The sequence below is a fragment of the Heloderma suspectum genome, chromosome 5 (assembly GCF_057233095.1).
Source record: "Heloderma suspectum isolate Gila_16-S chromosome 5, 16-S_ref, whole genome shotgun sequence".
Lineage (NCBI taxonomy): Eukaryota > Metazoa > Chordata > Lepidosauria > Squamata > Helodermatidae > Heloderma > Heloderma suspectum.
In genome coordinates this window covers 47,115,647-47,143,477 of record NC_139462.1, presented here as the reverse complement: position 1 = coordinate 47,143,477, position 27,831 = coordinate 47,115,647, and the positions used below count along the sequence as shown (strand labels likewise).

Below are 27,831 nucleotides of genomic sequence, written 5' to 3'. Positions count from 1 at the left end.
CAATAAAACCTAGCAGCAGTACAGGAGTTTAAAATACAGATTTTTATTTGTATTTATTTATTTTCGCCGCTTCTATAGGACAACCTCTCGGCTTTCAGGCGTTCTCGGCGCTGGACTCGCAGGCTGAGGAATATGTTTTACTAGATTGGCAGCTCCTTGTTCAATCACAGGGAGAGTTAAAAGCCGATCCCGCCTCCCCACTTTACGCCAGACCCAATTGAAGCCCGGAGATGGCAGAGGCCTGTGAAGGCCTGCCTCGTTACCGTGGTAACGGAGGGCTGGCGGCAGTTTAGGCCTCACTTCGTTGTTCGGACCGAAGAACAACCTGGGGGATACTGGCGCCTGGGGTACGCTGTGGAAGGGAGACGAAATCAGGGTTTGGGGGGTGTTCGTGCGCTGAAGTCTCGTCGCCATGGACCTGAGCCTGAACCGGGTGGATTATTTGCAGGTACTGCGGAGCGCCGGGATGCGTTTGTCAGTCAGCAAGTCCGCATGCTTTGTGCCGTGCGCTAAAGGGAGCATCGTTTTAGCCTCAGTCCTCCCCGTTGCTGTTATTACAGACACAACTGCTGGGGATGCGAATGGCAACTTCCCCACCCCCCGACAATGCTCCTTCTGTGTCCTTAACTGCTGCTTGACAGGCAGTAGTTCCGCTGGGTTTTTTCCCCAAACATGGGGAAAGCTTCTTATGTCCACCTTTTGAATATTTGTATGGAAGGCAATAAAAAACGGAGGAGCTCTGTCAGAAAAAAGGGTTTTTTTTTTAAGAAATAGGCCAGTCCGGTTGCCTTATACTCCCCAGATATTTTGGCCTACCACGCCCATTATCCCCTACCGTTGGCTATGCAGGCTAGGGCTGATGGGACTTGTTGGCGGAAACATCTGGAGGGCCACAAGTTGCCCAACCCTGGAAATTTGCCTACCTTGTCAATCCTTTGCTTCCAGACATGGGCAGCTAATAAATAAATAAGACATGACTCATGAGGAAGTTGCTTATCCTTGTCCTTGTTTTAAATCCATCACATTAGCCCTGCATCAGCAGGGACAATGTGAAGAAAAGTTCTCACTGTGTTGCATTTTGAGAAGGGAGGCAACATCCTTGAACTTCTGCGATGAAAGTAGGCTAGCTTTTAAGTTTCACGGAGTCTTTTGTCAAGAAGAATCAGGTGTTTGTCAATATTTTTAGCTTTCCCCACAATCTCTGAGTTGAAACAAATGGAAATATTTTGTACAATTCAACTTTGGTGTGATTTTGTGGTATTTCGCTAAACAAAAAACAGAAAAAGGTCCTACAACTCCCGCCATTCCCCAGTCAGCCATGCTGGCTGGGGAATGCTGGGAATTGGACATTTTTCTATTTAAACATGCATGGATTGTACCCCATGTGTATTCCTTATTCTCAAAATCTAGATCGATCGTGGATTACTAACAAAATATAGAAAACTGGTTTTGTGTTTTAAATATTCCAGTTAAAATATAAAAAGCCTAATTGATTTGTTAAAATTAACTGGTGGATTGATCCTAAACATATGCCTCAATGTATCTGCCTGTAGTATTAGGATGGGGTGGGGTGGGGTAACACTCCTGCAAATGCAAATAGAATTTTATTTTTCATTATTAGATGTGCCCCAATTTTTATTGGAGTCCCCAAACCTGTTCACAGCACTCACAAAATACATCAGGAACAGGCATATAATGGTGTTTTCATCTGCCTCCCTCTCCTAGTTTTTCCTCACATGGCTTCTCTGATGGGAGAGGGGGCAGTCCCTTGATCCAGGAACAGATGTACGATGGTGTATTTGCCTGCTTGCCTCCTTTCCAATGATGTTATGGTTTGTGAAGCAACCTAGTCCTTAAGTTTTACTTAGTGGCATAGTGTTCTTTGGTTTGAGTAGTAAATGTTCTTTGAAACAAGTTTATTTTAAGTGATTGGACTTACTTACAGCCTGATCCTATTCATGTTTACTCTGAAGTTAAGTTCCACTGAGATCAGTAATACTTACTGTAAAGCTAAATGTGCATAGAATTGTGACTCAAGGCATATGAACATTCATTCACACTTTCAGTCTGACTATCCTTGTTGTTGTTGTTCAGTAGTCGTTCAGTCGTGTGTATGGCCACCACTTAAGGGCTTACATGATGAAGATGAATTGCAATAACATTCTCTGAAACATACTGATTTTATAAGCACTTTGCTTTAATAACATGTATTCAGTTCTTTGACATTTTTTAACACAATCTGAACTGTTGAGAGACCCATCAGCACAGGATTAAACATCAACATCCTCTTAAAGGTGATCTTATATAAGAGGCTTGATACTACCTCAGGTGTGTGAGCAGTTTGAAATCTGACTCTTAAGCTTTCCTACTGTGAGCCTGTTTTTTCTAACTTTACTATGTTCTGACATTCTGTTCCCTGTTCTTGGAAAGCATTTTTATTTGCATCAGGACACCTCCTTTTTCTTTTGTGTGTTCTAAAGTCAGTTCTTTCTCTGTCCCATCACTGCCTTGACCATCATGTCAGTTTGTCTCTGTAAGTGGGAAAGAAGGCAATTGTCCCCTTTAGGTGTCTCTTTACACTACTGACCTTGCTATGCTTGTTCAAAACCAGTAGCTGCTTGTTGGGAGTGGATCACACCCACCTTCATTAGTTCATGCATTCATTTAATTGAATTTGTATTCACTGGTTTTCTGCATAGTTCTGGGATGTACCTGCCATGGTCTCTTGTGTTGCTTGATCTTTTGGCCTCACTTTGTGAAAAATGTTTCCCCCCTTTGCTGTCTCAGGGTATATGTAGCTATGTACATAGGTGAATATTTCATATCTCTGATGAAGTAGGTTCTGGTCCATGAAAGCTTATGTTGCCATAAATTTGTCAATCTTTAAAGTGCCACAAGACTCTTGGTTTTGTGTTAGTTTGGTGTTCTGTACAATTCTTAATGCATTGATGGTACTAAATAAATATGTAGAAACAGAAGAAGAAATAGCTATGAACTGTAGCATTTCCAGGCCCTTTATGGACTACATGAAAAAGAAAACAATGTGCATCTCTGTGTGTCTTTAGTGTGATTGATCTAATGTTGACTCTTGTTGTCCCTTGCCATCTCTTGCTTTGTATATTTACCACTTATATAAATGGTTATTTAATCTTTCACTTTCTTAAGTGTTTATAATTAAAATTCTGCATATTTCAGTTTGGTCAGTGCTTCTCTTCCATATTTCTTGGGCGACATGTTGCTTAAAAATCCCTCTAATGTTGGTCAATTTGACCCATGGGTAGTGCTAACAAATTCAGTAAGGGATAGTGTTCCTTTGACTTGGTAGATTATTGAATGGATAATTTCAACAGATGCTACTTCAGTGGTATTACAGCAGTAGCTGGAGACCTTGCTGACATTTTCCTATTTAAAATAGGTATTAAATGCTCTTGAGATTTGTCCCATGTTGAATCTAGTAATGCTACTGTTTTGATTTGATCTTCTGCAGCAAGGAAATTTGCAAAGCTATATTGGCCTTAAGAGGAGGTAGACTAAGGAGACACTTATGTATTTTTTTTTATTTGCTTATATTATAACTTTTTGAGATCTTAGCCTGACCTGACTTTACACATAAATCAGAAAAAGTTAAGTTTGATGTTATCTGCAGTGACTTACAGGACCAGAAAAGACTGATTTATGTTCTTCTGTAATTGTCATCATTGTAGTACGGTGACTGCAGCAGTGTCAATCCTTTTGATGGTCTCATTTATTTCACAGATAAAACATATGAGGTGGTCATAGCTGTTTTAACTAATTTTGTTTCTTCTTGAATTGCATAAACTTTCATTGCTAACCAGATGATATATTAACTAAGGGAGCAATCCTATGACCGCTAGTCAGTGGCTAGATGGCCATAGGATATCTGGTTTTCTGGGAACTGACCTTGGAGCCCGCACTCAGAGGTTGGTTCCTGGAGAACCGACCTTCCTCCCCTTCTGCGCTGCCTCACAGGCAGTGCAGAACAACCCCACACTCCATGCTCTGAAGAGGCATGCAGAGCGGCCAAAATGGGGCATTCCAGGGGTCGTTCTGGGGCGGGGAAGGCAGAAATGCCAGTACGACACCGTAAATTCGGTCCCATTTAACCTCAGGACCTGCCCCAAATGGGTCCGAAGCACCCCTGTGGGTAACCAGGCTAATCCCAACAGGTAAACATCACCACAGAACATCACTACAGACGAGATTGTAACTTGAAACCATATTTATGGCTTTATTGCAGAAAAGTCAGGAAAAATACAAAACAACGAAAATGGCATGGTGGTTATATGAGCATTAGAAACTGTCTCTCCAATTACAGAGAAAGAATGCAACATAAAGAAAAGATAAAGCAAAAGAATTGCAATTGCCAAAGCTGGTACTATGAACTTGGCCAATAAGATAACGGCTTGAGCTTCTAACATTGTTATGACTCCTCTTTCCAGTTACTCCTGTTTACTACTTGCAGTTCAAAGCTAAACGAAAACAGTTCAAACTATGTGTTAACCCTCCCATTACCTCCTCCTGCTTCTTACTTGAATACAAAAACTTATGCTGAAGCATTACTAAGTTCCTCTAGGCATAGGAAGAGTAGAGGAAGGAGTTGGAGTGAACAGAAAACTCAAGACTTGGGAATAATTCCAGTTGTCACCTCTGAAGATGGGATTCCAAATCCCCTCCTCAGATATAACCTCCAAGTCCCAAACCCAGAAATCACTCCAAGTCATAGAATCATAGAATAGTAGGGTTGGAAGGGGCCTACAAGGCCATCGAGTCCAACCCCCTGCTCGGTGCAGGAATCCAAGTCAGAGCATCCCTGACAGATGGCTGTCCAGCCTCATCTTGAATGCCTCCAGTGTGAGAGAGAGCCCACTACCTCCCTAGGTAATTGGTTCCATTATCGTATTGCTCTAACAGTCATGGAAGTTTTTCCTGATGTTCGGCTGGAATCTGGCTTCCTGTAACTTGAGCCCATTATTCCGTGTCCCACTCCCAGAAATCATTCCAAATGCCACTCCCAGAAATCATTCCAAGTCCCAAAGTCTGAGAGTCTAAAGAGGTCCATAGTTACCTAAATCCGTGGGTCTGGTGGCATGGCAGAAAGAGGGAAGTGGAGCAGCAGCAGCAGGAACAAAAAGCACCACCCTGGAGCTCCCATTCCCTGGGCTTCTATACCCCTGCTCTGGTCAAAGGTAGGGCCCAAAGTGCAATGAGACAATCAGCCTCCAATAGAAAATGGGGTGCACGTGGTTAGAGCATTTGCTCACCAATCAGAAACAAGGTGTCCCAAATATCTCCCATAATTTCATGTGTCTGGGGAACATGTCTGGCACCATTACAAACGGGCTACTTTGAAATGTCCCAACATATGACCCAATGTCTACCATCTGGGCATGCTATCTTGATTGATGCATTTCTCTTTGGTATATCTTCTTTGAACTTCCGGTCATCTTTGGCCATTTTTGGTCATATCTGCCCAAACACCTCCTCCTAGTTGTCGCTCGTGCTCAGGGCTACACTTCCCCACCCAACTAGCATTGAGTAGGGACATTCTCTTATCAGCAGGTGTATACCATGAGAAGTCAAAACAGTACTTTTCCTCCTCTCAGTAGGCATCTGAGCATGCTCAGCTCTGCTGTTCACCTCACTTAGACACTCTGCCAGCATGTCGTGGCCTTGAGCAAGCTCTGTAAAGCCGCTTGTAAAGACAGCTGCATTTTTGCCCCTTCTTCAAAGACAGTCCTGCAAAATCTCAGAATCTCAGTTAGTGAAATAACATCATTTAGTATAGAATCAAACTTCACAGTCTTCTCGCCCAGGGGACAAGAGTCTGGAACATAAAGCTGGTTACGAGTCTGGGGTCTTCTAGGGGCTCTTCTTGTAGGCCTCTCCCAGATTAAATCAGCCATCTTTACTCTTCGTTAACCCTGTTTAGTACCAGATCGACAGACACATCCTATGTGTCGTACTGGCAGCCTCCTCCCCTGCTCCAAGTTCCCGCAGCTAGACAGCTGAAATCTGCTGTCTAGCCACAAATGCAGAGCAGGAGAAGCGCGGAGGGAATGATCCCCTCCGTGCTTCTCCTGCCCTGCATTGGATAGGCGGTCACCTCTGAGTTCAGAGGTGGCTGCCTATCCCCATAGGATTGTGCCCTAAGGGGCTTATTTCCCTGAACCTATGCAGCCTTGTAAGTTCTTTTTCATGCATTTCTATACAGAACTACACACAAAAGGCACAGTGACTATTCACAACATCAATAATTGGTGATAATAACACAGTTGTTACTTGTATACATTTGAGGTTTACTTAGAAATGTCACAGTCTGTATTTCTTGCATTTCTTGTTCTCTTGATGCTACTGTTTCATTTTTTGTGTGTACCAGAGTTTGTGGGGGGAGAGAGAGAGTGTGAGTGTGTGTGACAACTGAAGAAAACTTTTCATGTATCTGATGAAGTGGCTCTAGTCAATGATAGCTTATGCTGCATATCAGCTCGATCTTAGCATGGTTACTCAGAAGTAAGTCTCACTGTGCTTATAATTGCAAGTAAGAGTGCAATTCTATGCATGCTTAGACAGAAAAATGGCCTACAACTCCCAGCATGCTGGGAGTTGTAGGACTTATTTCTGTCTAAACATACATAGGATTGCGCCCTAAATGTGTTTGTTATTGCAACCTTAATCTGTTACTGTTTTACGTGCCAGAGGGCACTTTGGCCACAACATTTTGGTCAATACTGTTATGACAGAATCTTTATCATGCCTGGATATCTATATTCTTATATAAAACAGACTTTAAAACAATAGCTTAATATTGTTTATATTTTGGTACATGGCAATCCATTTTTAAATATTAGACTTGAAATAGAGATATTAAAATATCTCCTAAAAATAGAGATATTTTAAAATGTTGTCATCAGTATAGGCATCTATGATATAAAACATTAACAATAATGTGGGCTTCCCTCCCCCAATTAGGTGGGAGTGACATCTCAGAAAACCATGAAGCTGCTCCCTGCATCAGGACGCAAAGCGACACAGAAGGTATAGAAGTGTATTCATTTAAAATACTTTTATCTGATAAGGGTTACACATACAAATTGTACTCTGAGGACAAATAGCAGAGATATAAAACAGAAATAACCTTCTTTTAACAGGTTTCTTATCTAGATTATGTTTGGGATCCTCTGAGTTATGGATAACGGTCTTGTGTTTTAGCCTCAAATGTTCATTTTTCAAATCCTTAGTATCTTTCATAAACTACAGTGGCTTGAGAAATAAATCTTCCTATCTCATAACATTAAATCTGAAACGTTTGTGTGTATCATAGTACAGAAACAATGGGCTAGTTTATTACTGTACTGTTTTTATTTTGTGAGAAGTTCCAAAATTAGAATTAGGGCCCAATCTCAAGGTTGTCATATTCAGTAATATGCTGCTACACAGGAGGATTTGCCTCTATACCTCCCACCTAGTAGATGGTTGGTGCTGTCACCTTTATAATGCATGACAGTGAAGGTTTAAGCTGAAAGTTTTAACTAAATAACCTTTAAGCCTCTCTCTGTTAAGTCACTTAGGGTGCAATCCTATGCATGTTTAGACAGAAAAAAAGTCTTGCAAGCCCCAGCATTCCCCAACCAGCTGGTTGGCTGGAGAATGCTGGGGGTTGTAGGACTTTTTTCTATCTAAACATGCATAAGATTGTACCCTTGATTACTTACAAATTATTGTGATTGACTGTATCCTACTCCTGAAAGCCCACTTGAAAACAGCACTGTTTGGGTTTTTTAAAGATAAATAATGTGTATCAATCAATGTACATGGTAATATACATAAAACACAGGGTTACTGTCTTGAGAAGCTCACAATCTAAATTTTGGCTGTGGGGAAGACAACATAGGGGAGAGAGGAAAGGGTAGCAAAGGATGAACAAAGTACACATTCATTTGAGTTTGGGATGTGGAAGGGAGTCATTTAAGAGATCAGGAGACAGCAAAGGCTAGAAGAATGAAAATCAGGCAAGGATGTAATGGGAATTAAAGGCAAAAAAATAGGGTGGTAAGGCTGCAGAGAGATTTAAAGACAAGGAGTAGTCGGTTGTGTTAAAATGTAGAAATGTGTAGGAATGTGGGGATAAGTACTGCATGGTCTGAGTGACAAGAAAAGTGGATCATTTGGTAGCATAGTTTTTGGATAGAGGTGAAAGGATGAAGTTGTAACATGGGAAGGCAAGGCAGGTCACAGTCAGAGAATGAAGCAGAGTTTTACTAGAGAGAATACAGGGAAAAGAAAGGATTTTTGCAGTGTTGGAAAAACATTGTGACTTGGTGACTTGGTGACACTGAATATGGGAAACAAAGAATAGGAAGAATCCAAAGGTAAAGACAAAGCTTTCTGTCTTGTCATCAAGCAGGATGGTGGTAGTGTTGATGGATATGAAGAGTAATTAAGGAGAAGAAGGAAAAATGAGATTGAATCTTGGGCATATTAAGTTTGAGGCAATGAAATATCCAAGTTGAAATAACAGACATGCCTTTTGAATTATGGAACTCGTTAGAAGGGAGAAAATCTAGACTAGAGAATATAGCTGGATATTATCCTTATTAAGTAGACAGAAATGTCTTTCCTTTGAACTCATAAAGGAGTAATGTAGACATAGCTTGTTATTTATTTTACTTTTAAGGTTGTCATTGGAGATCATGACGGTGTTATTACCTGTTTTGGTATCAAAAAAGGTGAAGCTGTGGTAAGTCACTTATTTAATAGTTTACATAGCTTTTTATTTATTGCTCACAAATCGAAGCTTAATATACCAAAACATGAGCTTATTAAGGCTTTTTATGGTACACAGAAGTGTGTTATGCAAGCCTTTATGATTGCCAAGAAATGTGTATGTCAAGGATGGAAGGATATGTCTTTACCATCTGTTTTTTAATGGACTGATGACCTCACAGCTTTTGCTACGTTTGAGCATACATTTCATCACAGCTTTGTTCGGATGTCTACTCAGGCACCTAGAAAGCGTACACTAACTTGTATGTGTAGATAATTTCTAATTTTTGACCAAGTATTGTGAGCTAAAATAGATGTTCTTCTCCTCCCCTTTTTCTTTCTAACTGAAAATGCTGTAGAGGCATCAAAATATAAACCATAACCCTATCTCCCTCCCTCTTCCTCCCCCTTTTTTCTTCTCTTTCCTGTTTTTCTTTCCCCCTTTGTTTCTTGTTGCTTAAAACAATTGTTGAATAAATTTTTTTTTTTTAAATGCCTACTTCTGGTACATGCTGGCTTGGAAATTTTTTTTAAAAAATAGAATCTCTCTGTGTTTATTCTAAATGTTTTCAGTATAGACAAAGGATGGCTTGCATGTAATACCCACATACCCAGTGCGGTTATTTGGAGTTGCGTCCAATACTGTCTGTCCACCAGTGGAATAGTATTCGCTAGTGGAATGCATTCCCCCTCCTCCTTGCAGCCTCCCACGTGCTTTGGAGGGCTCGGGGAATCTTCAGAGCAGATTTTGGGGAGAGCTGCAGTGGAGAGGAGGGGAAGGGAAAGTCCGTTAGAAATCCACTCTCATAATGTTGTTTAGATTCCCTTGAAGTAGCTTCCCCCTACAGAACCCTCAAACTTATTTTTGAGTTTGGGAGAGTTTTAAAAATGGTTTGGGAATTTGGTAGAAGGAGAAGAAAGTCTTTGGAAACTCCTAGTTTTCCACTCCCAGTTTTCCATAGCCAGTAATCCTTGGCTATCTGGGATTTCTTTTGAAAACTGTTCAGAAGCATTCAACTGATGCTGTTGTTTATCTCATTATGGGAATGAGGAAGCATAAAGACCTTCAGTTTGAGCAACTGCAAACTTTGAATCCTGTCTGGAAGGTCAGAAAGTGCTGGACAGTAAATTACAGGGGAGCCAGAGCAGGCCCTGTCCGCTTATTTTTTGTTTTGATGGGCCTCTTAGTTACCTGGCCTTGGGGGCATGATTTGGCTAACATTTGCAGGAATTAGAGAGTAGGGCTTGTGAATTTCATTAATGGTCCCCCCATAATTTGAGCTCTAGTGCTGGAGTTCACCTACAAAGCTCTTTGCTTTTTGGGACACGTACACCTTAGAGAATTTCACTCTATAGATGTTTCTCTTCTTCCATTAAGATGAGTCACAGAGGCCAGTCTCCGGGTCACTCTGCTTAGAATGTATGAAATGTTAGAGCACGGCATTCTCAGCTGTGACCTTGGTATTATGGAATACTTGAGGAAATCCACTCGTGTCCATTCAGTAAAATATGTATGGTCTTCCTGTTTCATCAGGCGTTTAGGTATGAACTCTAGTTTGGGTTGCTGTTCAGTTGTATTGGTTCACTTTCTATTAGCTGGATTTTGCGATATTTGGCAATTGTGTATATTTAATTATAAATGAATGTTTTGATATTCAGCTGATTTTAATAGTAAGCTATGTGAAGGGCCAAATATCTTAGATAAATAGATAGTATGAAATCACTGAAATAATACAAAAAGGAATGCGTATATTTTCTGTTTTTAAACACATCTCAAAGTTTGTTTTGTTATGACACTGAACATTATTTTTCTTTCTTTAGCCAGTATTCAAGACCTTGCCAGGGGAAAAGACTGCAAGGCTAGAACTAGGAGGTGCTCTTAATACACTCCAGGAGAAAATATTTGTAGCTGCAGGATCTGAGGTTAGAGGTTTCACAAAGAAAGGGAAACAGTTCCTTTCGTTTAATACCAACCTCACTGAGAACATCAAAGCTATGTATGTATATTGAAAGCTACCTTAGTAAGTACTAAGATATGTTACTGTCATTAGGTGCTAAACTGTTATCCTACCAGGTGAATCAAAGAGTTGTTACATTTCAATGTCCTGTTTAATAATCACTTTATGTATTCTAATACCATTTCTTCCCATTTAATCCTAGCTTAAACCATTTATTTTTGTATGTTTCTGTAAAAAGGTCTCCCCTCCCCTACCAGTCCTATGCTTAACAATATTTTTCCCTCAACAAAATATATACACACAAGCACTGACTTTGATGGAAGTTGTTAAAATAATAAATGTGGAAATTAGCTGAGTCATTTAAATCTAATCAGTTTAATTGAAAGATAAGGTTGAAACAGTGTGGCACTTCAGCTGAGCCACAATTACATTAAATCACAGTTAAATCAAATCTTCTAACTGAGGTTTTCACAGTGCTCTCTGTACCTTATGTGCATAATACTTTAATCTTGTGTAATTGATGTAGATACGCAACTTAAGATAGTTTGACATAATAATGCTAATTTTATTAAATGTTGATGTGCTATAAAAACCCGTTGGCTTTATTTTCACCCAGATGTTGTTGCATATGATTGCTGCCTATAAGTAAAAAGAACATAGTAGTTAGTACACTGAGCCTTATTAAATCTAAGTAAAATGCATAGTATAGATAGTATAAGCTCAGCATTTTTGGATATAATTTTTTTTCTGTGCTACTACATACAAATAGTACTGTAACCAGTAACCAAGCAATTGTTGTTATATAACCAAATACACATTTCCCCCCTACCTGCAATTAAAGTGACACACTATGTCATATAGTTGGAGTCAAATAATAGTTTTTAAACAAGTTGAATGAATGATAGAGGCATGGTTACCGATCATATACACACTCATTTCTTTTGTTCTGCTGTCACCTCCAGTCAAACAGAATTTGCAGGTTTTTCAATCACTGCAAAATCTGTTTACTAGGAAAGACAGTAGAACTGGTATACACAGCACTGGCAATAATGCTTCTTTCATTACATGTTCAGTTCTCTAGAAAACTATCATCTTTCTCCAATAATAGGTTAGTATTAGGAACGATGGTGTTCCATATTAAAGAAAAAACTAATCGAATTGTCAGATTTGTCAGTTGTACCACTTTGAGTTCAGAACCAAACTAGAAATACTTAGAAGTCTTCTTTCTGCCTTACTACTTCTTACATTGGTATCCCATCCTTCCTCTGAAGAGCTGAGAACAATCTTTTAGCACCAAAGTGATCATGGGAATAAGCTTGGAGAAAGTGAATAGGTTCATACAATAATCATGGAGCCCTGTGTGTGCCGGGCTCCATTTCCCTAATTACCCTCTTTGTCATGTCATCCGAATCCAGGTTGGACAGCTTGTTTGAGGGAGAAACAACCCTCAAATAACCCGTGGCCTGTTGTTGGGTTATTTTAGGGTTGTTTCCTCCCTCAAACAAGCCATGTCACCTGTGTTCTGACAGCACATCAAGCCATGCCTGAGCAGATAATTAGGGGAATGGTGTCCAGCACTTGTGGGAGATTAAAACAAGCCACCATGGCTTATTTAATCATGCAAACTGGCCCAGTGACTTGCTCAAGGAAACACAGGGAGTTTTGTAAATGAGTGGATTTGAATCTGGGGGTTAGTCACATCCAAATCCAATATTCTACTCTCTGCTCTGCACTGGATAATGACAAGCATGGTTTGATTCTGTTTTCTTTGCTACTCAAGTCTTCTCCCAGTCCTCATTATTCTTGCTTTGATTCTGAATACATATTTCAGTATGAGTATTATATGTTTTCTGATCTTAATCCACCATTTGTACTCTATGAATGACTGCTACTTATCAATATTAATTAGGACATCACTCAAAGAGACAGAATATCCCTAAAAAATTTAAAACAATTTTGTGTGTGTGTGTGTATATTTCTAAAGCAATAAAAAAACCATTTTGTAGGCATGCCATTTTAATTACTATCAAACTGTTATATCTATATATCTGCTGTATAGCTGTGCTAATAAGATAATTTATAGAATGTCTGGAGAATAATTACCATTTTGAATGTTTAGTTGAAACCCAGATAAAAGCCAGACTGTACTAATGAATAATAAAAAACAATACTTCCCAGTAGGTATCCCATATTGCACAAAAGGATGAGTAAAACTGAACTCATTGTGACATCGAGCATTTAACATCCATTTAATTCAGCCAGTTTCCTTTTAAATAACAGGCCAAATTTGTTCTTCTGAATTAGTCCCTTAGGAGACCGAAACTATGTGTTACATGGAAATGTATATAATGGTAGTCCAATGGCCATTTGAAAATAGGAAAAAATTATTTCCAGCAAGAAAGGAAAAGGTGGGGGAAGATCCCTTTCCCCACCATTTTCCTGCTGTTAATCACTCCACATTTTCCCCATCCCAAACACATATTTGAAACCCCCGAGAGGTAGTTCTGCATAGCTCAGGATTTAGAGCTGAAATAATTATGTGCTTTTCCTCCATTCCTCCTGTGCTCCTGATCACCTCCACTTGGATGTGTGTAGTTTGGGCCTAAGTGTGTGAACACTTAATAAAGTATAATGCAAAAACAGCTTATGCATAGAGATGGCACTTAAAATATTTTAACTTTTAGTACAATGGTGAGAAGATAGTATTGATTAGAATTATTATCATTTTAGGTATATATCTGGATCAGATCTCTTTCTTGGTGCAAGCTATATCTACAACCATTACTGTGACTGTAAGGACCAGCACTACTACCTATCAGGAGATAAAATCAATGATGTTCTCTGTCTTCCAGTAGAGAAACTGTCTTGCATTACGCCTGTTTTGGCATGTCAAGATAGAGTTCTTAGGGTTTTGCAGGTAAACCTTATTTGCTTGTTGCCGTTAGCATATATTAAAAGTGATTCAGAGAAACAGCCAGTAAATACATTGCTTTGGATCCAGATCTGCCTTCTGTGAATGGAGGGGCTCGCACTCACAGAAGGTGCCCCTGCTCAATTTTCAGGGATCACCCCCTGGTTCAACAGGGTCCCTCAATCCTCTCTGTGGCATTCAGGGTCTGAAGGGGCTGCCATGGGGAGGAGGCAGTGGGGAAGTCCACTTCTGCCAGCCCAGTTCTACACCCTAAATATGGATCCAATCCATTGTCGTTTCCTGTTTCATGAAATGGAGAGTTTTGTATTTATTTATTTTCATTTTTGGACATTTATCCCACCATACAGCTCCAGAGAGCCCTCAGGGTGGCTACAGGGGCTACATCTTGTTCAACAGTACACATATGTACATTTGGCAGAAGATGGTAGCCAGTTGTTGCATCTTGGTGAATGTGGCTGGAAATGCATTTAGTATGTGTACATGTTACAGGTTGATAAATAAGCCAGAGACTGGGTTCACATGACACAATAACCCACGATGAGTTAATTAACCTACAATGGTTTATTTAACCCACAGTGGGTTATTGTGTCTTCTGTCGGGAATTTTTTTTACTCATGATGACTCAGTCAACCAAAATAACCCATGTTGATACCCATGGTCTGAAGCAGGGTTTATTTAACCCACCATGGGTTATCATGTCCCCTCGAGGTCACTGTGGGTTACTTTGGCCAGTTAGAGAGCTGTGGACCAAGAGCAGTCAAGACTGCTGCCACTCTGCTCATTGCTGCAATAGAGGCTGGGTCTCCCCCCCCCCCCCCCGCCGGAATACAGGCTTGTCAAAAGCCCTGTATTCCAGCTGGGGGGAGGAGGGCATTTTCACTTCATCGCTAAAGCGCTTTAGCGATCTACAGCCCTCAGCCCAGCCTCTATTCAAGCAATATGAAATTAGGCTAAGGGCTATAGATTACTTTAGCACCTTAGTGATGAAGCAAAAATCCCTCCCCCCCCTTGCTGGAATACAGGCTTGTCTTTATTTATTTATTTATTTATTTATTTATTTTACATTTCTATACCGCCCAATAGCCGAAGCTCTCTGGGCGGTTCACAAAAATTAAAACCAAACAACACACAATAAAACAATTTAAAATATATAGAACATTAAAACCACAATATAACAATACAACCACAATAAAACCTAGCAGCAGTGCAGGAGTTTAAAATACAGATTTAAAACAGCAAAGCTAAAAATTTAGAAAGCTAAAATGCTAAAATGCCTGGGAAAATAAAAAGGTCTTCACCTGGCGCCGAAAGGAATACAATGTAGGTGCCAGGCGAACCTCACTAGGGAGCTCATTCTACAGCCGGGGTGCCACAGCAGAAGAAGCCCTCCTCCGAGTAGCCACCCGCCTCACTTCCTTTGGCAGGGGCTCATGGAGAAGGGCCGCTGACGATGATCTTAAGGTCCGGGCAGGCACATATGGGAGGAGGCGATCCTTCAGGTAACCTGGCCCCAAGCCGTTAAGGGCTTTGAATGTTAACACCAGCACTTTGAATCGGGCCTGGAAATGGACTGGCAGCCAGTGCAGCTGGAAAAGTACTGGCGTAATATGAGCTCGCAGGCCACTCCCTGTTAACAATCTTGCTGCCCTATTGTGGACCAGCTGAAGTTTCCGGACCGTTTTCAAAGGCAGCTCCACGTATAACGCATTGCAGTAATCCAGACGAGAAGTTATCAGAGCATGCATAACTGTAGCTAGGCTGTCTCTGTCCAGATAAGGGCGTAGTTGGTATACCAGCCTAAGCTGATAAAAAGTGCTCCGTGCCACTGAATTCACCTGTGCCTCAAGTGACAGTTCTGGATCCAAGAGCACTCCCAAACTACGAACCTGATCCTTTAGGGGGAGTGCAACCCCCTCCAGAACAGGTTGAATATCACCTAGCCGGGCAGGCGAACCACCCACTAACAGTACCTCCGTCTTGTCTGGATTGAGTTTCAGTTTATTGGCCCTCATCCAGTCCATTACCGTGCCTAGGCACTGATTCAGAACAGCCACTGCTTCACCTGGTTTTGATGAGAAAGAGAGGTAGAGCTGGGTGTCATCCGCATATTGATGGCACCTCAGCCCACACCTCTGGATAACTTCCCCCAGCGGTTTCATGTAGATGTTAAACAGCATGGGGGATAAAATAGAGCCCTGTGGAACCCCATGGCACAATTGCCATGGCACAGAGCAATAATCCCCCAGCACCACCTTCTGGAATCGGCCATCCAAGTAGGAGCGGAACCACTGTAGTGCAGTGCCTCCAGCTCCCAACCCAGACAACCTATCCAGAAGGATACCATGGTTGATGGTATCGAAAGCCACTGAGAGGTCCAGAAGAATCAACAGGGTCGCACTCCCCCTGTCCCTCTCCCGGCAGAGGTCATCCCACAGGGCGACCAAGGCAGTTTCCGTTCCAAAACCAGGCCTGAAGCCCGATTTAAATGGATCTAGATAGTCCATTTCATTCAACAGTGCCTGGAGCTGTCCTACAACCACCCGCTCAAGCACCTTGCCCAGGAAGGGGATGTTGGCCACTGACCTTTAATTGTTAACATCCTCTGGGTCCAGGTTAGGCTTTTTCAGGAGTGGTCTAATTACTGCCTCTTTTAAAGCGGCAGGCACCACTACCTCACTCAAGGAGGAATTTACAACCTCCTGGACCCAGCCAGACATCCCCTCCTTGTTTGATAAGTCATGAAGGGCAAGGGTCAAGCACACAAATGGTCGATCGGACTTGGCCAAGCACCTTGTCCGCATCCTCAGGCCTCCTTTAGGAGATCCCAAGTGCGCAAAAAAGGGGGTTGTGGCTTTAAAGGCTGGGGCTTTGCAGGATCGGTTGAAAACTTCACACACAGCCTCCCCCACTGAGCGGGTGAGTGATCGCGACAAGTTTGGCTGGTGGATTGGCTGCCTCTGGACTGCAGCCATCCAGCGCTGTAGATGTGAAACAGTGTCGCTGCTCGGGTGGAAGGACTGCAGCAGGACAGGGGGCGGGTGTGTGCGGTGGTCAGAGTACACACAGTAGATTAATATGCTACTCACAGTACCTTATTAGCCTGTTCATGTGGTGAGGGATCGTGGACTAATTCACAGATAAGCTACTGTGCATAGCTTATTAGCCCATCATGGGCTATTATGTCCGAATGCAGCCAAATTTATTTCCTTGTACCTATAAGAATATAATAAGTGGATCTAAGAAAACAAACACTTGTTGTTTGGTTTTAGTTTTTGTGAACCGCCCAGATTGCTTCGGCTATTGGGCGGTATAGAAATGAAATAAATAAATAAATAAAACACTTAAACATTGAAAATTATAAAGCATTCTTGGGTTAAATACCTTAAGCCATTTGTATTTGCATTTTTATATATCTCATTCAAATACAATTTATAAAATAGTTCATAAAACATTTAAATAATTAAAATATCTGTATATTGCCATCTATCCAATATGAACCATTATGCTGCATGATAGTAACTATTTATGTTCATTTCAACAATTACATCTTTGTTAACCACGAGCTGAAGCTTTTTCAATTTGTCAGAGGGACCATTACTTCTCTGAATTAAAAAGAGAAACCCTGTTTAAATTTTTTATTTAGTGTATTTGCATGTATATATAATAAGTGGTATAGCAGGAAGAATTGAGGTTGCATCAAACATTTATTTGAAGGATTTCATCCAGCATGAACCTTCCGATCAACTGTGGTCAACTTTGGAGACCCTGCTCTGCCAAGAGGACAGGGCCTTTTAACTGGCATCGTCTTGATTGTGGAACTCCCCCCAAAGGGTTTTCTGTGATCCTTCAAATTATTTACCTTGACAGTTCTTTTCTTTGTCCTGAGCAGAAACTTTGTTTTCTGAAGCTTTCGCCTTCTCCATTCCCCTTCATGTTTTCTTTAGAAATGCAGAAAGTTCCTTTATATTAAGTCATACTGCTTGTCCATCTAGCTTAGTATTTTCTGTTTCTGCTTCACATTGATACCCTTTGCTCTTTTCTTGTTTTGTTATCCTTATACCCAGTTTTCCTTTGACCTTATTAGGCCCCCCCCCCCAAAGTATAAATAAGCCTGGCTTTGGAATAAAATCATGGCACTGGGTTGCACTGAATGGATTAGGCCCTAGGTTTCATCCAGCCATAAGGACAGGACCACAATACTGCATTCTAGAAAGCTCTGCTTTACACTTGCTTCCTTTCCTCTGAAATTAAAATGAAAGAAAAAGACAAGAGATCTAATAGTGTTTCCACTTCATTTTCTTGAGGGGTCAGATTTGCTGTATGAAATGGAAGTCCCAGGTCCACCTGCAGTTCTGGCTTTGAACAATGGAAATGGTGGTAAGTAGAATCTACTAGTATGTTTTTACTGAATTGTAATAAAATGCACAGTGTGGATTTTTAATAGACAAAGAATCTTTGTTTTAATTAACAATTATTAATACTGCTATAGGTGAATTCTTATAGTGGCAGAACACTTCTTACTCACCTGTGTTTCTAGGACCAGTGGGAATAAGGCAAACAAGCAGTTTCTTTTGCTATAATATTTGAGACTTTTCTGCAAGCCAGCATTAAAGAAAATACCTCAGAGTTCTGAATCATATAATAGTTTGCAGAATCCTACTAAATAACTACTGCAGCCATAATTTTAATTTCTGTTCTTAGGTGACTCTGGTGAAGAAGTCCTGTTTGGGACATCTGATGGTAAAATTGGTCTGGTACAGATCACCGGTCTTTCTCCAGTGGAAAGGTGGAAAATTGGAAATGAGAAAAAAAGAGGTGGTAGGTGTCTTAGTGTTTCTCCCAGATCATATGCTGTTACAGCTGGTATAATATGAAAGAAGTTCACAACTCTCTTTATAATTGCAGTTTACATATTGAGATGTCTAAGGTATACCACTTAATAAATAACAGATTTACTACCAACTCTCAAAAACAATTGAATTCAGGCATGCTTTTGAAATCAATTCAGGCAGGCTTTTGAAATCAATTCAGGCAGGCTTTTGGTTATGATAATCAGCATTTACCTCATTGACTGGGAGTGGTCTCCCTCACTGTACTTCCTAAAACAGGTTAGGGGAAGCTCTAGAATGGGACAAAGACAATTCTACCACCTTTCCTTCCAGCTCCTGTATGTATTTCATAGCAGATAGTATTTTGACCACCTTTCTATTGGGTGAGTCATCACTGTATCAAACATAGTCAGCATCTTGCTTAGAGAGAGAGTATTATGTCTTCCTGAGGGATATGGCTTCAGGGTAATTTTCTAGAACTTCTCTCTCTGTTTCTGTGTGTGTGTGTGTGTGTGTGTGTGTGTATACACTCATCTTAAAAATCCTTATGTGAGTTCAGGTCAGGTGATGGTAAGTTATTACACAATTTTATTTTTTTTAATTACTTTATAAATTGCCAGTGAGGTTTAACTGGTGAAATGACTAGTCAGTTTGATGTAGATGTATATTTTATGTTCTGTTTTCCAGGCATATTATGTATGGATAGCTTTGATATTTTGGGAGATGGAGTTAAAGAACTGCTCATTGGTCGAGATGATGGAATGTTAGAAATCTATAACTTTGAAAATGCAAAGAGCCCTGTTCTCAGATATGAATACGTAAGTTTATTATATAAAACCATTGCTTCATACACGAATTTATCTTAATATTCTTCTCTTTAAACACAAATGCTCTAGATCAAATATTTTTCACGTATTTACTCAGCCATAAACAGTCCATACCAGTGTTAGAAGAGATGTTGAAGCACAGCTACACATGCATGCTTCCTGGTCCCCCCTTGTAAGGGCTAGAGGTTGCCTCATGTGAATTTTCTGAGGCTAACAGAAGCATCTCACTTAAATGTCAGACAATTGCTATGATTCCTCAAAGCCAAAGCTTGCATACCTAGAGAGTGATCCTCTTAAACCTTCTCATACCCATCGTAAATGACAATAATCTGGTTCGGATGACACAATAGCCCATCGTGGATTAATTAACCCTTGGGTTAATTGGCATAACGGGTCATTATGAATATGCAAGCCCCATCCAGAGCTTCCCAAAGCTTGTCTTGTCATCCAAACCCAGGCTGTAGGGGTTGAGGGGTAAACAACCCTCATACAGTCAGGGCCAGAAATATTGGAACAAGGATAACTGTTTTGGCAGTTGGCCTCTGTACACCACCACATTGAAGTTGAAAGGAAACACACCCAGATGGGAGCGAAGTCAGGACTTTCAGCTATAATTCAAGGGGTTTGACAAAAGTGGGGCACTAACCATTCAGGAAGGACAGCCAGTGGCATACACCCCCCCCCCATCGTTGGTGGCTCATAAGTAATGGAATGAATGGCTGACAAGCAGCTGCAAGGCCAGGTGTAGCCTGTTTCCTGGGTACCCCATGACCAATCAAGCAGAGAAAAGGCCTGGAGGTGGTTCTGAGTGTGACAGTTGCATTTGGTAGCTGTTCACTGGAACTCCCAACATGAGGTCCAGAGAGGTGTCCATGTGAGTGAAGGAGGCCATCATTAGGCTGAGGAAACAAACCCATCAGAGAGATAGCAAAAACATTGGGAGTGGCCAGCATAATGGTTTGGAACATCCTGAAAAAGAAGGAATTAACTGGCAAGCTCAGCAACAGCAAAAGGCGTGGCAGACCATGGAAGACAACTAAAGTGGATGACCGCAGAATTCTTCTCATGGTGAAGAGGAACCCTTTCACAACTTCTAGCCAGGTCAAGAACACTCTTGAGGAGGTAGGCATATCATTGTCAACATCTACAGTCAAGAGACAGCTTTATGAATGTAAATACAGAGGCTTCACAACAAGGTGCAAACCACTGGTAATGCTCAAGAACAGAAAGGCCAGATTAGCCTTTGCCGGCAAACACCTAAAAAAGCCTGCCCAGTTCTGGAATAAGATTCTTTGGACTGATGAAACCAAGCTTAACTTGTACCAGAATGATGGGAAGAGAAAAGTATGGAGAAGGAAAGGAACAGCTCATTATCCAAAGCATACCACATCATCTGTCAAACATGGTGGAGGCAGTGTGATGGCATGGGCATGTATGGCTGCCAATGGAACCGGGTCACTGGTGTTTATTGATGACCTGACTGCTGATAAACGCAGCAGGATGAATTCTGAAGTGTATAGGGCTATACTTTCTGCTCAGATTCAGCTGAATGCTGCCAAACTGATAGGACGCCGCTTCATATTGCAGATGGATAATGACCCACAATATACAGCAAAAGCTACCCAAGAGTTTCTGAAGGCAAAGAAGTGGGATGTTCTTCAATGGCCAAGTCAGTCACCTGATCTCCACCCAATAGAGTATGCTTTTCACTGACTGAAGACCAGACTGAAGGCAGAAAGACCCACAAACAAGCAGCAGCTGAAGGCAGCTGCAGTAAAGGCTTGGCAAAGCATCTTGAGGGAAGAAACTCATCACTGGGTCATGTCCATGGGTTCCAGACTTCAGGCAGTCACTGACTGCAAAGGATTTTCATCCAGGTATTAAAGGCGATCCTTAAGTTTGAAATGTTGGTTTGTTCCATTACTTATGAGCCACCGACGATGGGTGTGTGTGTATGCCACTGGCTGTCCTTCCTGAATGGTTAGTGCCTCACTTTTGTCAAACCCATTGAATTATAGCTGAAAGTCCTGACTTCGCTCCCATCTGGGTGTGTTTCCTTTCAACTTCAATGTGGTGGTGTACAGAGGCCAACTGCCAAAACAGTTATCCTTGTTCCAATATTTCTGGCCCTGGCTGTATAACTAACCATCTGTTTTAGAGTTATGCCAGGGTTGTTTAATTTTCAAATAGTCCCCACCACCCAGGTTCAAATGACATGACAAGCCATGGCAAACCGTGGCTGGGGTTTGCATATTTGTAATGGTGGCTGGCACGCGCCACAGGTTCTCATGTGTAAATTAACCCATGATAGGGTGTCGTGTCATGCAAACTGTCCCTGTATGTTGGGGGATGTTCTGCCACAAATGATAGCAGACCTACTGGATTACTCCTGAGGATGCACAAGGATGCACAATAAAGTGCCATTGTGATGTTTTCTAATATGCTAGCCTAGAAGAACTGTGAAGTTATTCATTTAATACATTCATATTCTGCCTTTCTACCATGGAATTCAAGGTGGTGTACATAGGGTTCCCAGTTGGGCCTTTATCCATGCACTGAGCAGACCTACTTAGCTTCGGCAAGGTGGCTACGTCAGGTGTCCTCAGTCTATGCCCTGAGACAGTTAAAATAGTAAGTTTCTGAGGAGTAATCAGAAAAAGTACATGCAAGACTTCCGGTAAAGAGCCATGTCGTTCTGGCAGTGACTTGTGGGGCTCCGCAAGTCACTTCTTTCAAACAGCTGTGAAAAGGTTGAGAAACTTTTTTTTTCCCCTGGAAAATAAAGGGGAAGCCTGCAGTACCATCCGGATGAAATCTTAGAAGAACAGCTGCCTTTGCAGAGGATGCAAAGGGGTTCAAAACTAAGGTCAGTCGCCGGAGAAAAACACCTACTGAAATGCTGTTTTGAAACTCTTAATTAATTAAGAGAGTATAAGGAGGGCGTGCTGCAATCTTGGATAGTATTTGGAAACTTAAACTGCCAGCAAGCACCACTTGCACAGCAAAAAGTGAAAGTATGGCAGTTGTATAAATCTAACCTGAATTAAAAGCAAGGAGTTGCAGACTTTTACAAAGTGAATTTAACTCAAGAGGTTCTTTCAAAAGAAGAAAAAAGAAAGAATACTAAGACTGTTTGCATTTTGAATAAGTTGTTGTTGTTGTTCATTCGTTCAGTCGGGTCCGACTCTTCGTGACCCCATGGACGATAGCACGCCAGGCCTTCCTGTCCTCCGCTCTCTCCTGGAGTGTGCTCAAGTCTATATTCATTGCATCGGTGATGCTATCTAGGCATCTCATCCTCTGCTGTCCCCTTCTCCTTTTGCCTTCAATCTTTCCCAGCATCAGGGTCTTTTTCCAGAGAGTTTTCTCTTCGCATTTGGTGGCCAAAATATTTGAGCTTCAGCGTCAGTATCTGTCTTTCCAACGAGCAGTCAGAGTTAATTTCCTTTAGGATTGACTGATTTGACCTCCTTGTGGTCCAAGGGACTCGTAAGACTCTTCTCCAGCACCACAGTTCGAAAGCATCGATTCTTCGGCGCTCATCCTTCCTTATAGTCCAGCTCTCACAGCCATACGTTGCTACTGGGAAAACCATGGCTTTGATTATATGAACCTTGGTCGGCAAGGTGATGTCTCTGCTTCTTACTATGCTGTCTAGGTTTGCCATAGCTTTCCTCCCAAGGAGCAAGCGTCTTTTAATTTCATGGCTACAGTCACCGTCTGCAGTGATCTTGAAGCCCAAGAAAATAAAATCTGTCACTGCTTCCATTTCTTCCCCTTCTATATGCCAGGTAGTGATGGGGCCAGATGCCATGATCTTCGTTTTTTTAATGTTGAGTTTCAAACCAGCTTTTGCACTCTCCACTTTCACCCTCAACAAGAAGCTCTTTAGATCCTCTTCGCTTTCTTCCATTAGGGTGGTATCATCTGCATATCTGAGGTTGTTGATAATTCTCCCGGCAATCTTAATTCCGACCTGTGATTCATCCAACCCGGCGTTTCTCATGATGTACTCTGCATATAAATTAAAGAAGCAAGGTGACAATACGCAGCCTTGTCGTACTCCTTTCCCAATTTTGAACCAATTGGTTGTTCCATGTCCGGTTCTTACTGTTGCTTCTTGACCCTCGTACAGGTTTCTCAGGAGACAGGTAAGGTGGACTGGTACTCCCATCTCTTTCAGAATTTGCCACAGTTTGTTGTGATCCACACAATCAAAGGCTTTAGCATAGTCAATGAAGCAGAAATAGACATTTTTCTGGAATTCTCTTGCTTTCTCCATGATGCAGCGAATGTTGGCGATTTGATCTCTAGTTCCTCTGCCTCTTTGAAACCCCGCTTGTACTTCCGGTAGTTCTCGGTTCACATACTGCTGAAGCCTAGCTTGTAGGATTTTGAGCATAACCTTGCTGGCATGTGAAATGAGCGCAATTGTACGGTAGTTTGAGCACTCTTTGGTGTTGCCCTTCTTTGGAATTGGAATGTAAACTGACCTTTTCCAGTCTTGTGGCCATTGTTGATTGTTCCAAATTTGTTGGCATATTGAGTGCAGCACTTTAATAGCATCATCTTTTAGGATTTTAAATAGGTCAGCTGGAATACTGTCATCTCCGCTAGCTTTGTTGTTAGTAATGCTTCCTAAGGCCCACTTGACTTCACTCTCGAGGATGTCCAGCTCAAGTTCAGTGACCGCACTATCATGGCTATCAGGGACATTCAGATCTTTCCTGTATAGTTCTTCTGTGTATTCTTTCCACCTCTTCTTAATCTCATCTGCATCTGTTAGGTCCCTGCCTTCTTTGTCCTTTATCATGCCTGTCTTTGCACAAAACGTTCCCTTGAGATCTCTGATTTTCTTGAAGAGATCTCTAGTCTTTCCCATTCTGTTGTTTTCCTCGATTTCTTTGCATTGTTCATTTAAGAAGGCCTTCTTGTCTCTCCTTGCTATTCTCTGGAACTCTGCATTCAGTTGGGTATATCTTCCCCTTTCTCCCTTGCTTTTCGCTTCCCTTCTTTCCTCAGCTACTTCTAAAGCCTCATCAGACAGCCACTTTGCTTTCTTACATTTCTTTTTCTTTGGGACGGATTGAGTTGCTGCCTCCTGAACAATGTTACAGACCTCCGTCCATAGTTCCTCAGGCATTCTGTCTATCAGGTCTAATCCCTGAAATCTATTTGTCACCTCCACTGTATATTCATCAGGGATATGATTTAGGTCGTACCTGAATGGTTTAGTGGTTTTCCCTACGTTCTTGAATTTAAACCGAAATTTTGCAACAAGAAGCTCATGATCTGAACCACAGTCAGTTCCAGGTCTTGTTTTTACTGACAGTATAGAGCTTCTCCATCTTTGGCTGCAAAGGACATAATCAATCTGATTTTGATATTGACCATCTGGTGATGTCCATATGTAGAGTCGCTTCTTGTGCAGTTGGAAAAGAGTGTTTGCTATGATCAGCATGTTCTCTTGGCAAAACTCTATTAGCCTTTGTCCTGCTTCATTTTGTACACCAAGGCCATGCTTGCCTGTTATCCCAGTGATTTCTTGACTTCCTACTTTAGCATTCCAATCCCCTATGATGAAGAGGACATCTGTTTTTGGTGTTAGTTCTAGAAGGTGTTGTAGGTCTTCATAGAATCGATCAACCTCAGCTTCTTCAGCCTCAGTGGTTGGGGCATAGACTTGAATTACTGTGATGCTGAATGGTTTGTCTTGGATTCGTACTGAGATCATTCTATCGTTTTTGAGATTGTACCCCAGTACTGCTTTTCCCACCCTTTTGTTGACTATGAGTGCTACTCCATTTCTTCTAAGGGATTCTTGCCCACAGTAGTAGAGATAATGGTCACCTGAATTAAATTCACCCATGCTTGTCCATTTTAGTTCGCTGATTCCCAAGATGTCGATGTTCAATCTTGCCATCTCATGTTTGACCACCTCCAGCTTACCTTGATTCATTGATCTTACATTCCAGGTTCCTAAACAATATTGTTCTTTACAGCATCGGACTTTCTTTTCCCACCAGACACATCCACAGCTGAGTGTCCTTTTGGCTTTGGCCCAGCCGCTTCACTCTTTCTGGTGCTACTTGGAAATTCCCTGTGCTCTTCCCCAGTAGTATATTGGTCACCTTCCGGCCTGAGGGGCTCATCTTCCGGCGTCATATCTTTTAGCCATGTGATACGTTCCATGGGGTTTTCTTGGCAAGAAAACTGGAGTGGGTTGCCATTTCCTTCTCCAGTGGACCACATTTTGTCAGAACTCTCCACCATGACCTGTCTGTCTTGGGTGGCTCTGCACGGCATAGCTTATGGCTTCACTGAGTTACGCAAGCCCTTTCGCCACAACAAGGCAGTGATCCATGAAGGGGTTTGAATAAGTATTACAATCTAATTAACTTTCTATTTCTTTAAATCATTGTTTGAACGTTTTAATGTTTGAATTTATATGGCTGAAAGCTGTGTTTTTGCCCAGTTCCCTCTATCTTCTGCATGACCTTGAGAAAACCAAGCCAAAATAAATAAATCTTTGGCAGAAAGCCTCGAATAGGCTGGAACAATAACAACTGAATAAAGAAGGAGTATTGCTGACACCTGTTGGATGCTAAAAGACCAGCAGCTTATGAAAAATCTTTTTTCTTTTCATTTTTTTTTAAACATCTCCTTTTCTCCTTTTGATACTGTGAGAGATCTCTTTTGGCATTGAAGAATCAGTAACTTACTGTATATCCAGACAGACTAATTTATAAAGGAAATAATGAAGAAGATAATTGAATGAGTGCTATGAATTTGGATAAACCAGCAAAGGATATCAGAATAACACGTAGTAGAGCAAATACCTGGGAGATGCCTACAGAACAATCAAGTAGAAATACGAAATCCAGGGAAGGCTCTCTAAAAGACTCTGGCGGGAGCTACGAAATTATCAGTGAAAGCAACATCTATAAGCAAGGAAGGGGTCCCTGAGCAGAAGCAAGATATACAAAAGATGGCCTTGGATGAACAGAATATTATAGATGCTATAAGCAAAAAGATGGAGGCTTTTGAAATGCATAGAACAAAGGATGGGCACTTTTGAACAACGTATAGAACAAAGGATGTGCACCTTTGAACAACGTATAGAAAAATGGATGGAAAGGCAAGTATTGGAAGTAAAGGAGGAGATTAAAGACATGAAGGAAGAATTGAGACAAGAATTTAAGAAACTAGAAGATGCATTAAATCAAAGAACAGAAGAATTTAAAATAATGACAGAGTGGAAGTACTGGAAAATAATGCAAAAATTGTAACTATGGAGTTAGAACGTGAGCAGGATGCCTTAGCTTGGCTTGAGCTTAAAGACAAGGAACGCTCACTACGTTTTAGAGGGGTCGTGGAAAGTTATAGCAGTGCAGAACCTGACCTCAGAATAGAATTGGTAAAGACTATAGCAGCCTTTAAGAAGAGAAAACCATGGTAATGGAAATAGATAGAGCTTACAGACTGAATTGGACAAATGCAAAAACAAAAGGTCTACCCAGAGATATTATTGTTCATTTTGTAAAGAAAACTACAAGGGATTCAATTCTCCAGAAACGCTATAAAACTAAATTGAAGATGGTGGGCAATGTCACCGCTTACATTGTTTAAAATGTATAAAGGTGTTTCTGGAAGCTGTTGGAAATGTGAAGACAAAGAGGGAACATTTTATCATTTATGGTGGACTTGTAAAAAAAGCCAGAACATTTTGGAAACAATTAGTCTTTAGCTCAAAGGATATTAAAGACTACTATAGAACTAAAGCCAGAAACTTTTTTATTGGGACTAACAGATAAACATGTAAAAGAGAAGGGGGGAACCCTCTTTCTCTACATGACAATGGCTGCAAGGTTATTGTATGCACAAAAGTGGAAGAATGAAACTATACCAGCTGTGAGCGAGTGGATCATGAAAATGATGGAACTGGCAGAGATGGCAAAACTTACTATTGTAATTAAAGAAGGGTCAACAACTAAATTTATGTTAGATTGGAAACCTTTTATAGAATTTGTACAAGAAATAGAGAAAAATGATTTCTGTGTATGTGGATTTTGAACTTTGAGATGGTTGATTCTCTTTTTTCTATTGTTAAAATTAGGAGAAAGGAGATAATGTCTGTGAACTCAATGTATGATATACAACTAAGATAAGAACTAGAGAATAATAATAAGCATTTGTTGTGTAAGGGGAACTTACAATCTTAAGAGATATTTTAGTGTATGTGTATTGTGTACTGTGTGTTTATGTTGTTGTGTTGTGTTTTTCTTTTTAAAATAAATAAAAAAAGAAAAATGATAAAAAAAGAAAAAGTACATGCATCTATGTTTCACAGGAATGCAATCAGAAGCAGGTCATATATGTCCCAACATGCACCGCTTAGACATTTTAGGACAGTAAGAGTTAAAGTAGTATAAATAAAATAAACAAAAATAGCCTGTTAGGCTACTTAGTCACATGTACTCTGTGAACTGAATTTTGGTTTC

The 27,831-nt window shown here is 41.0% G+C and overlaps 1 protein-coding gene across 2 annotated transcripts in view; it reads left to right on the top strand.

Annotated features, from left to right (window-relative positions):
• The first annotated feature begins 204 nt into the window (after positions 1–204).
• BBS7 (Bardet-Biedl syndrome 7) overlaps positions 205–27,831 on the top strand; it is a 41,479-nt gene continuing 13,852 nt past the window's right edge. For both annotated transcript variants that reach the window (XM_084855948.1, XM_084855947.1), the window contains exons 1-8: positions 205–448; positions 6,991–7,056; positions 8,696–8,758; positions 10,606–10,781; positions 13,473–13,659; positions 17,979–18,051; positions 18,376–18,492; positions 19,191–19,321. In XM_084855948.1, the coding sequence (XP_084712074.1) occupies positions 413–448; positions 6,991–7,056; positions 8,696–8,758; positions 10,606–10,781; positions 13,473–13,659; positions 17,979–18,051; positions 18,376–18,492; positions 19,191–19,321 (849 nt within the window). In that variant the 5' untranslated portion in view covers positions 205–412. The remainder of the gene's footprint in view (positions 449–6,990; positions 7,057–8,695; positions 8,759–10,605; positions 10,782–13,472; positions 13,660–17,978; positions 18,052–18,375; positions 18,493–19,190; positions 19,322–27,831) is intronic.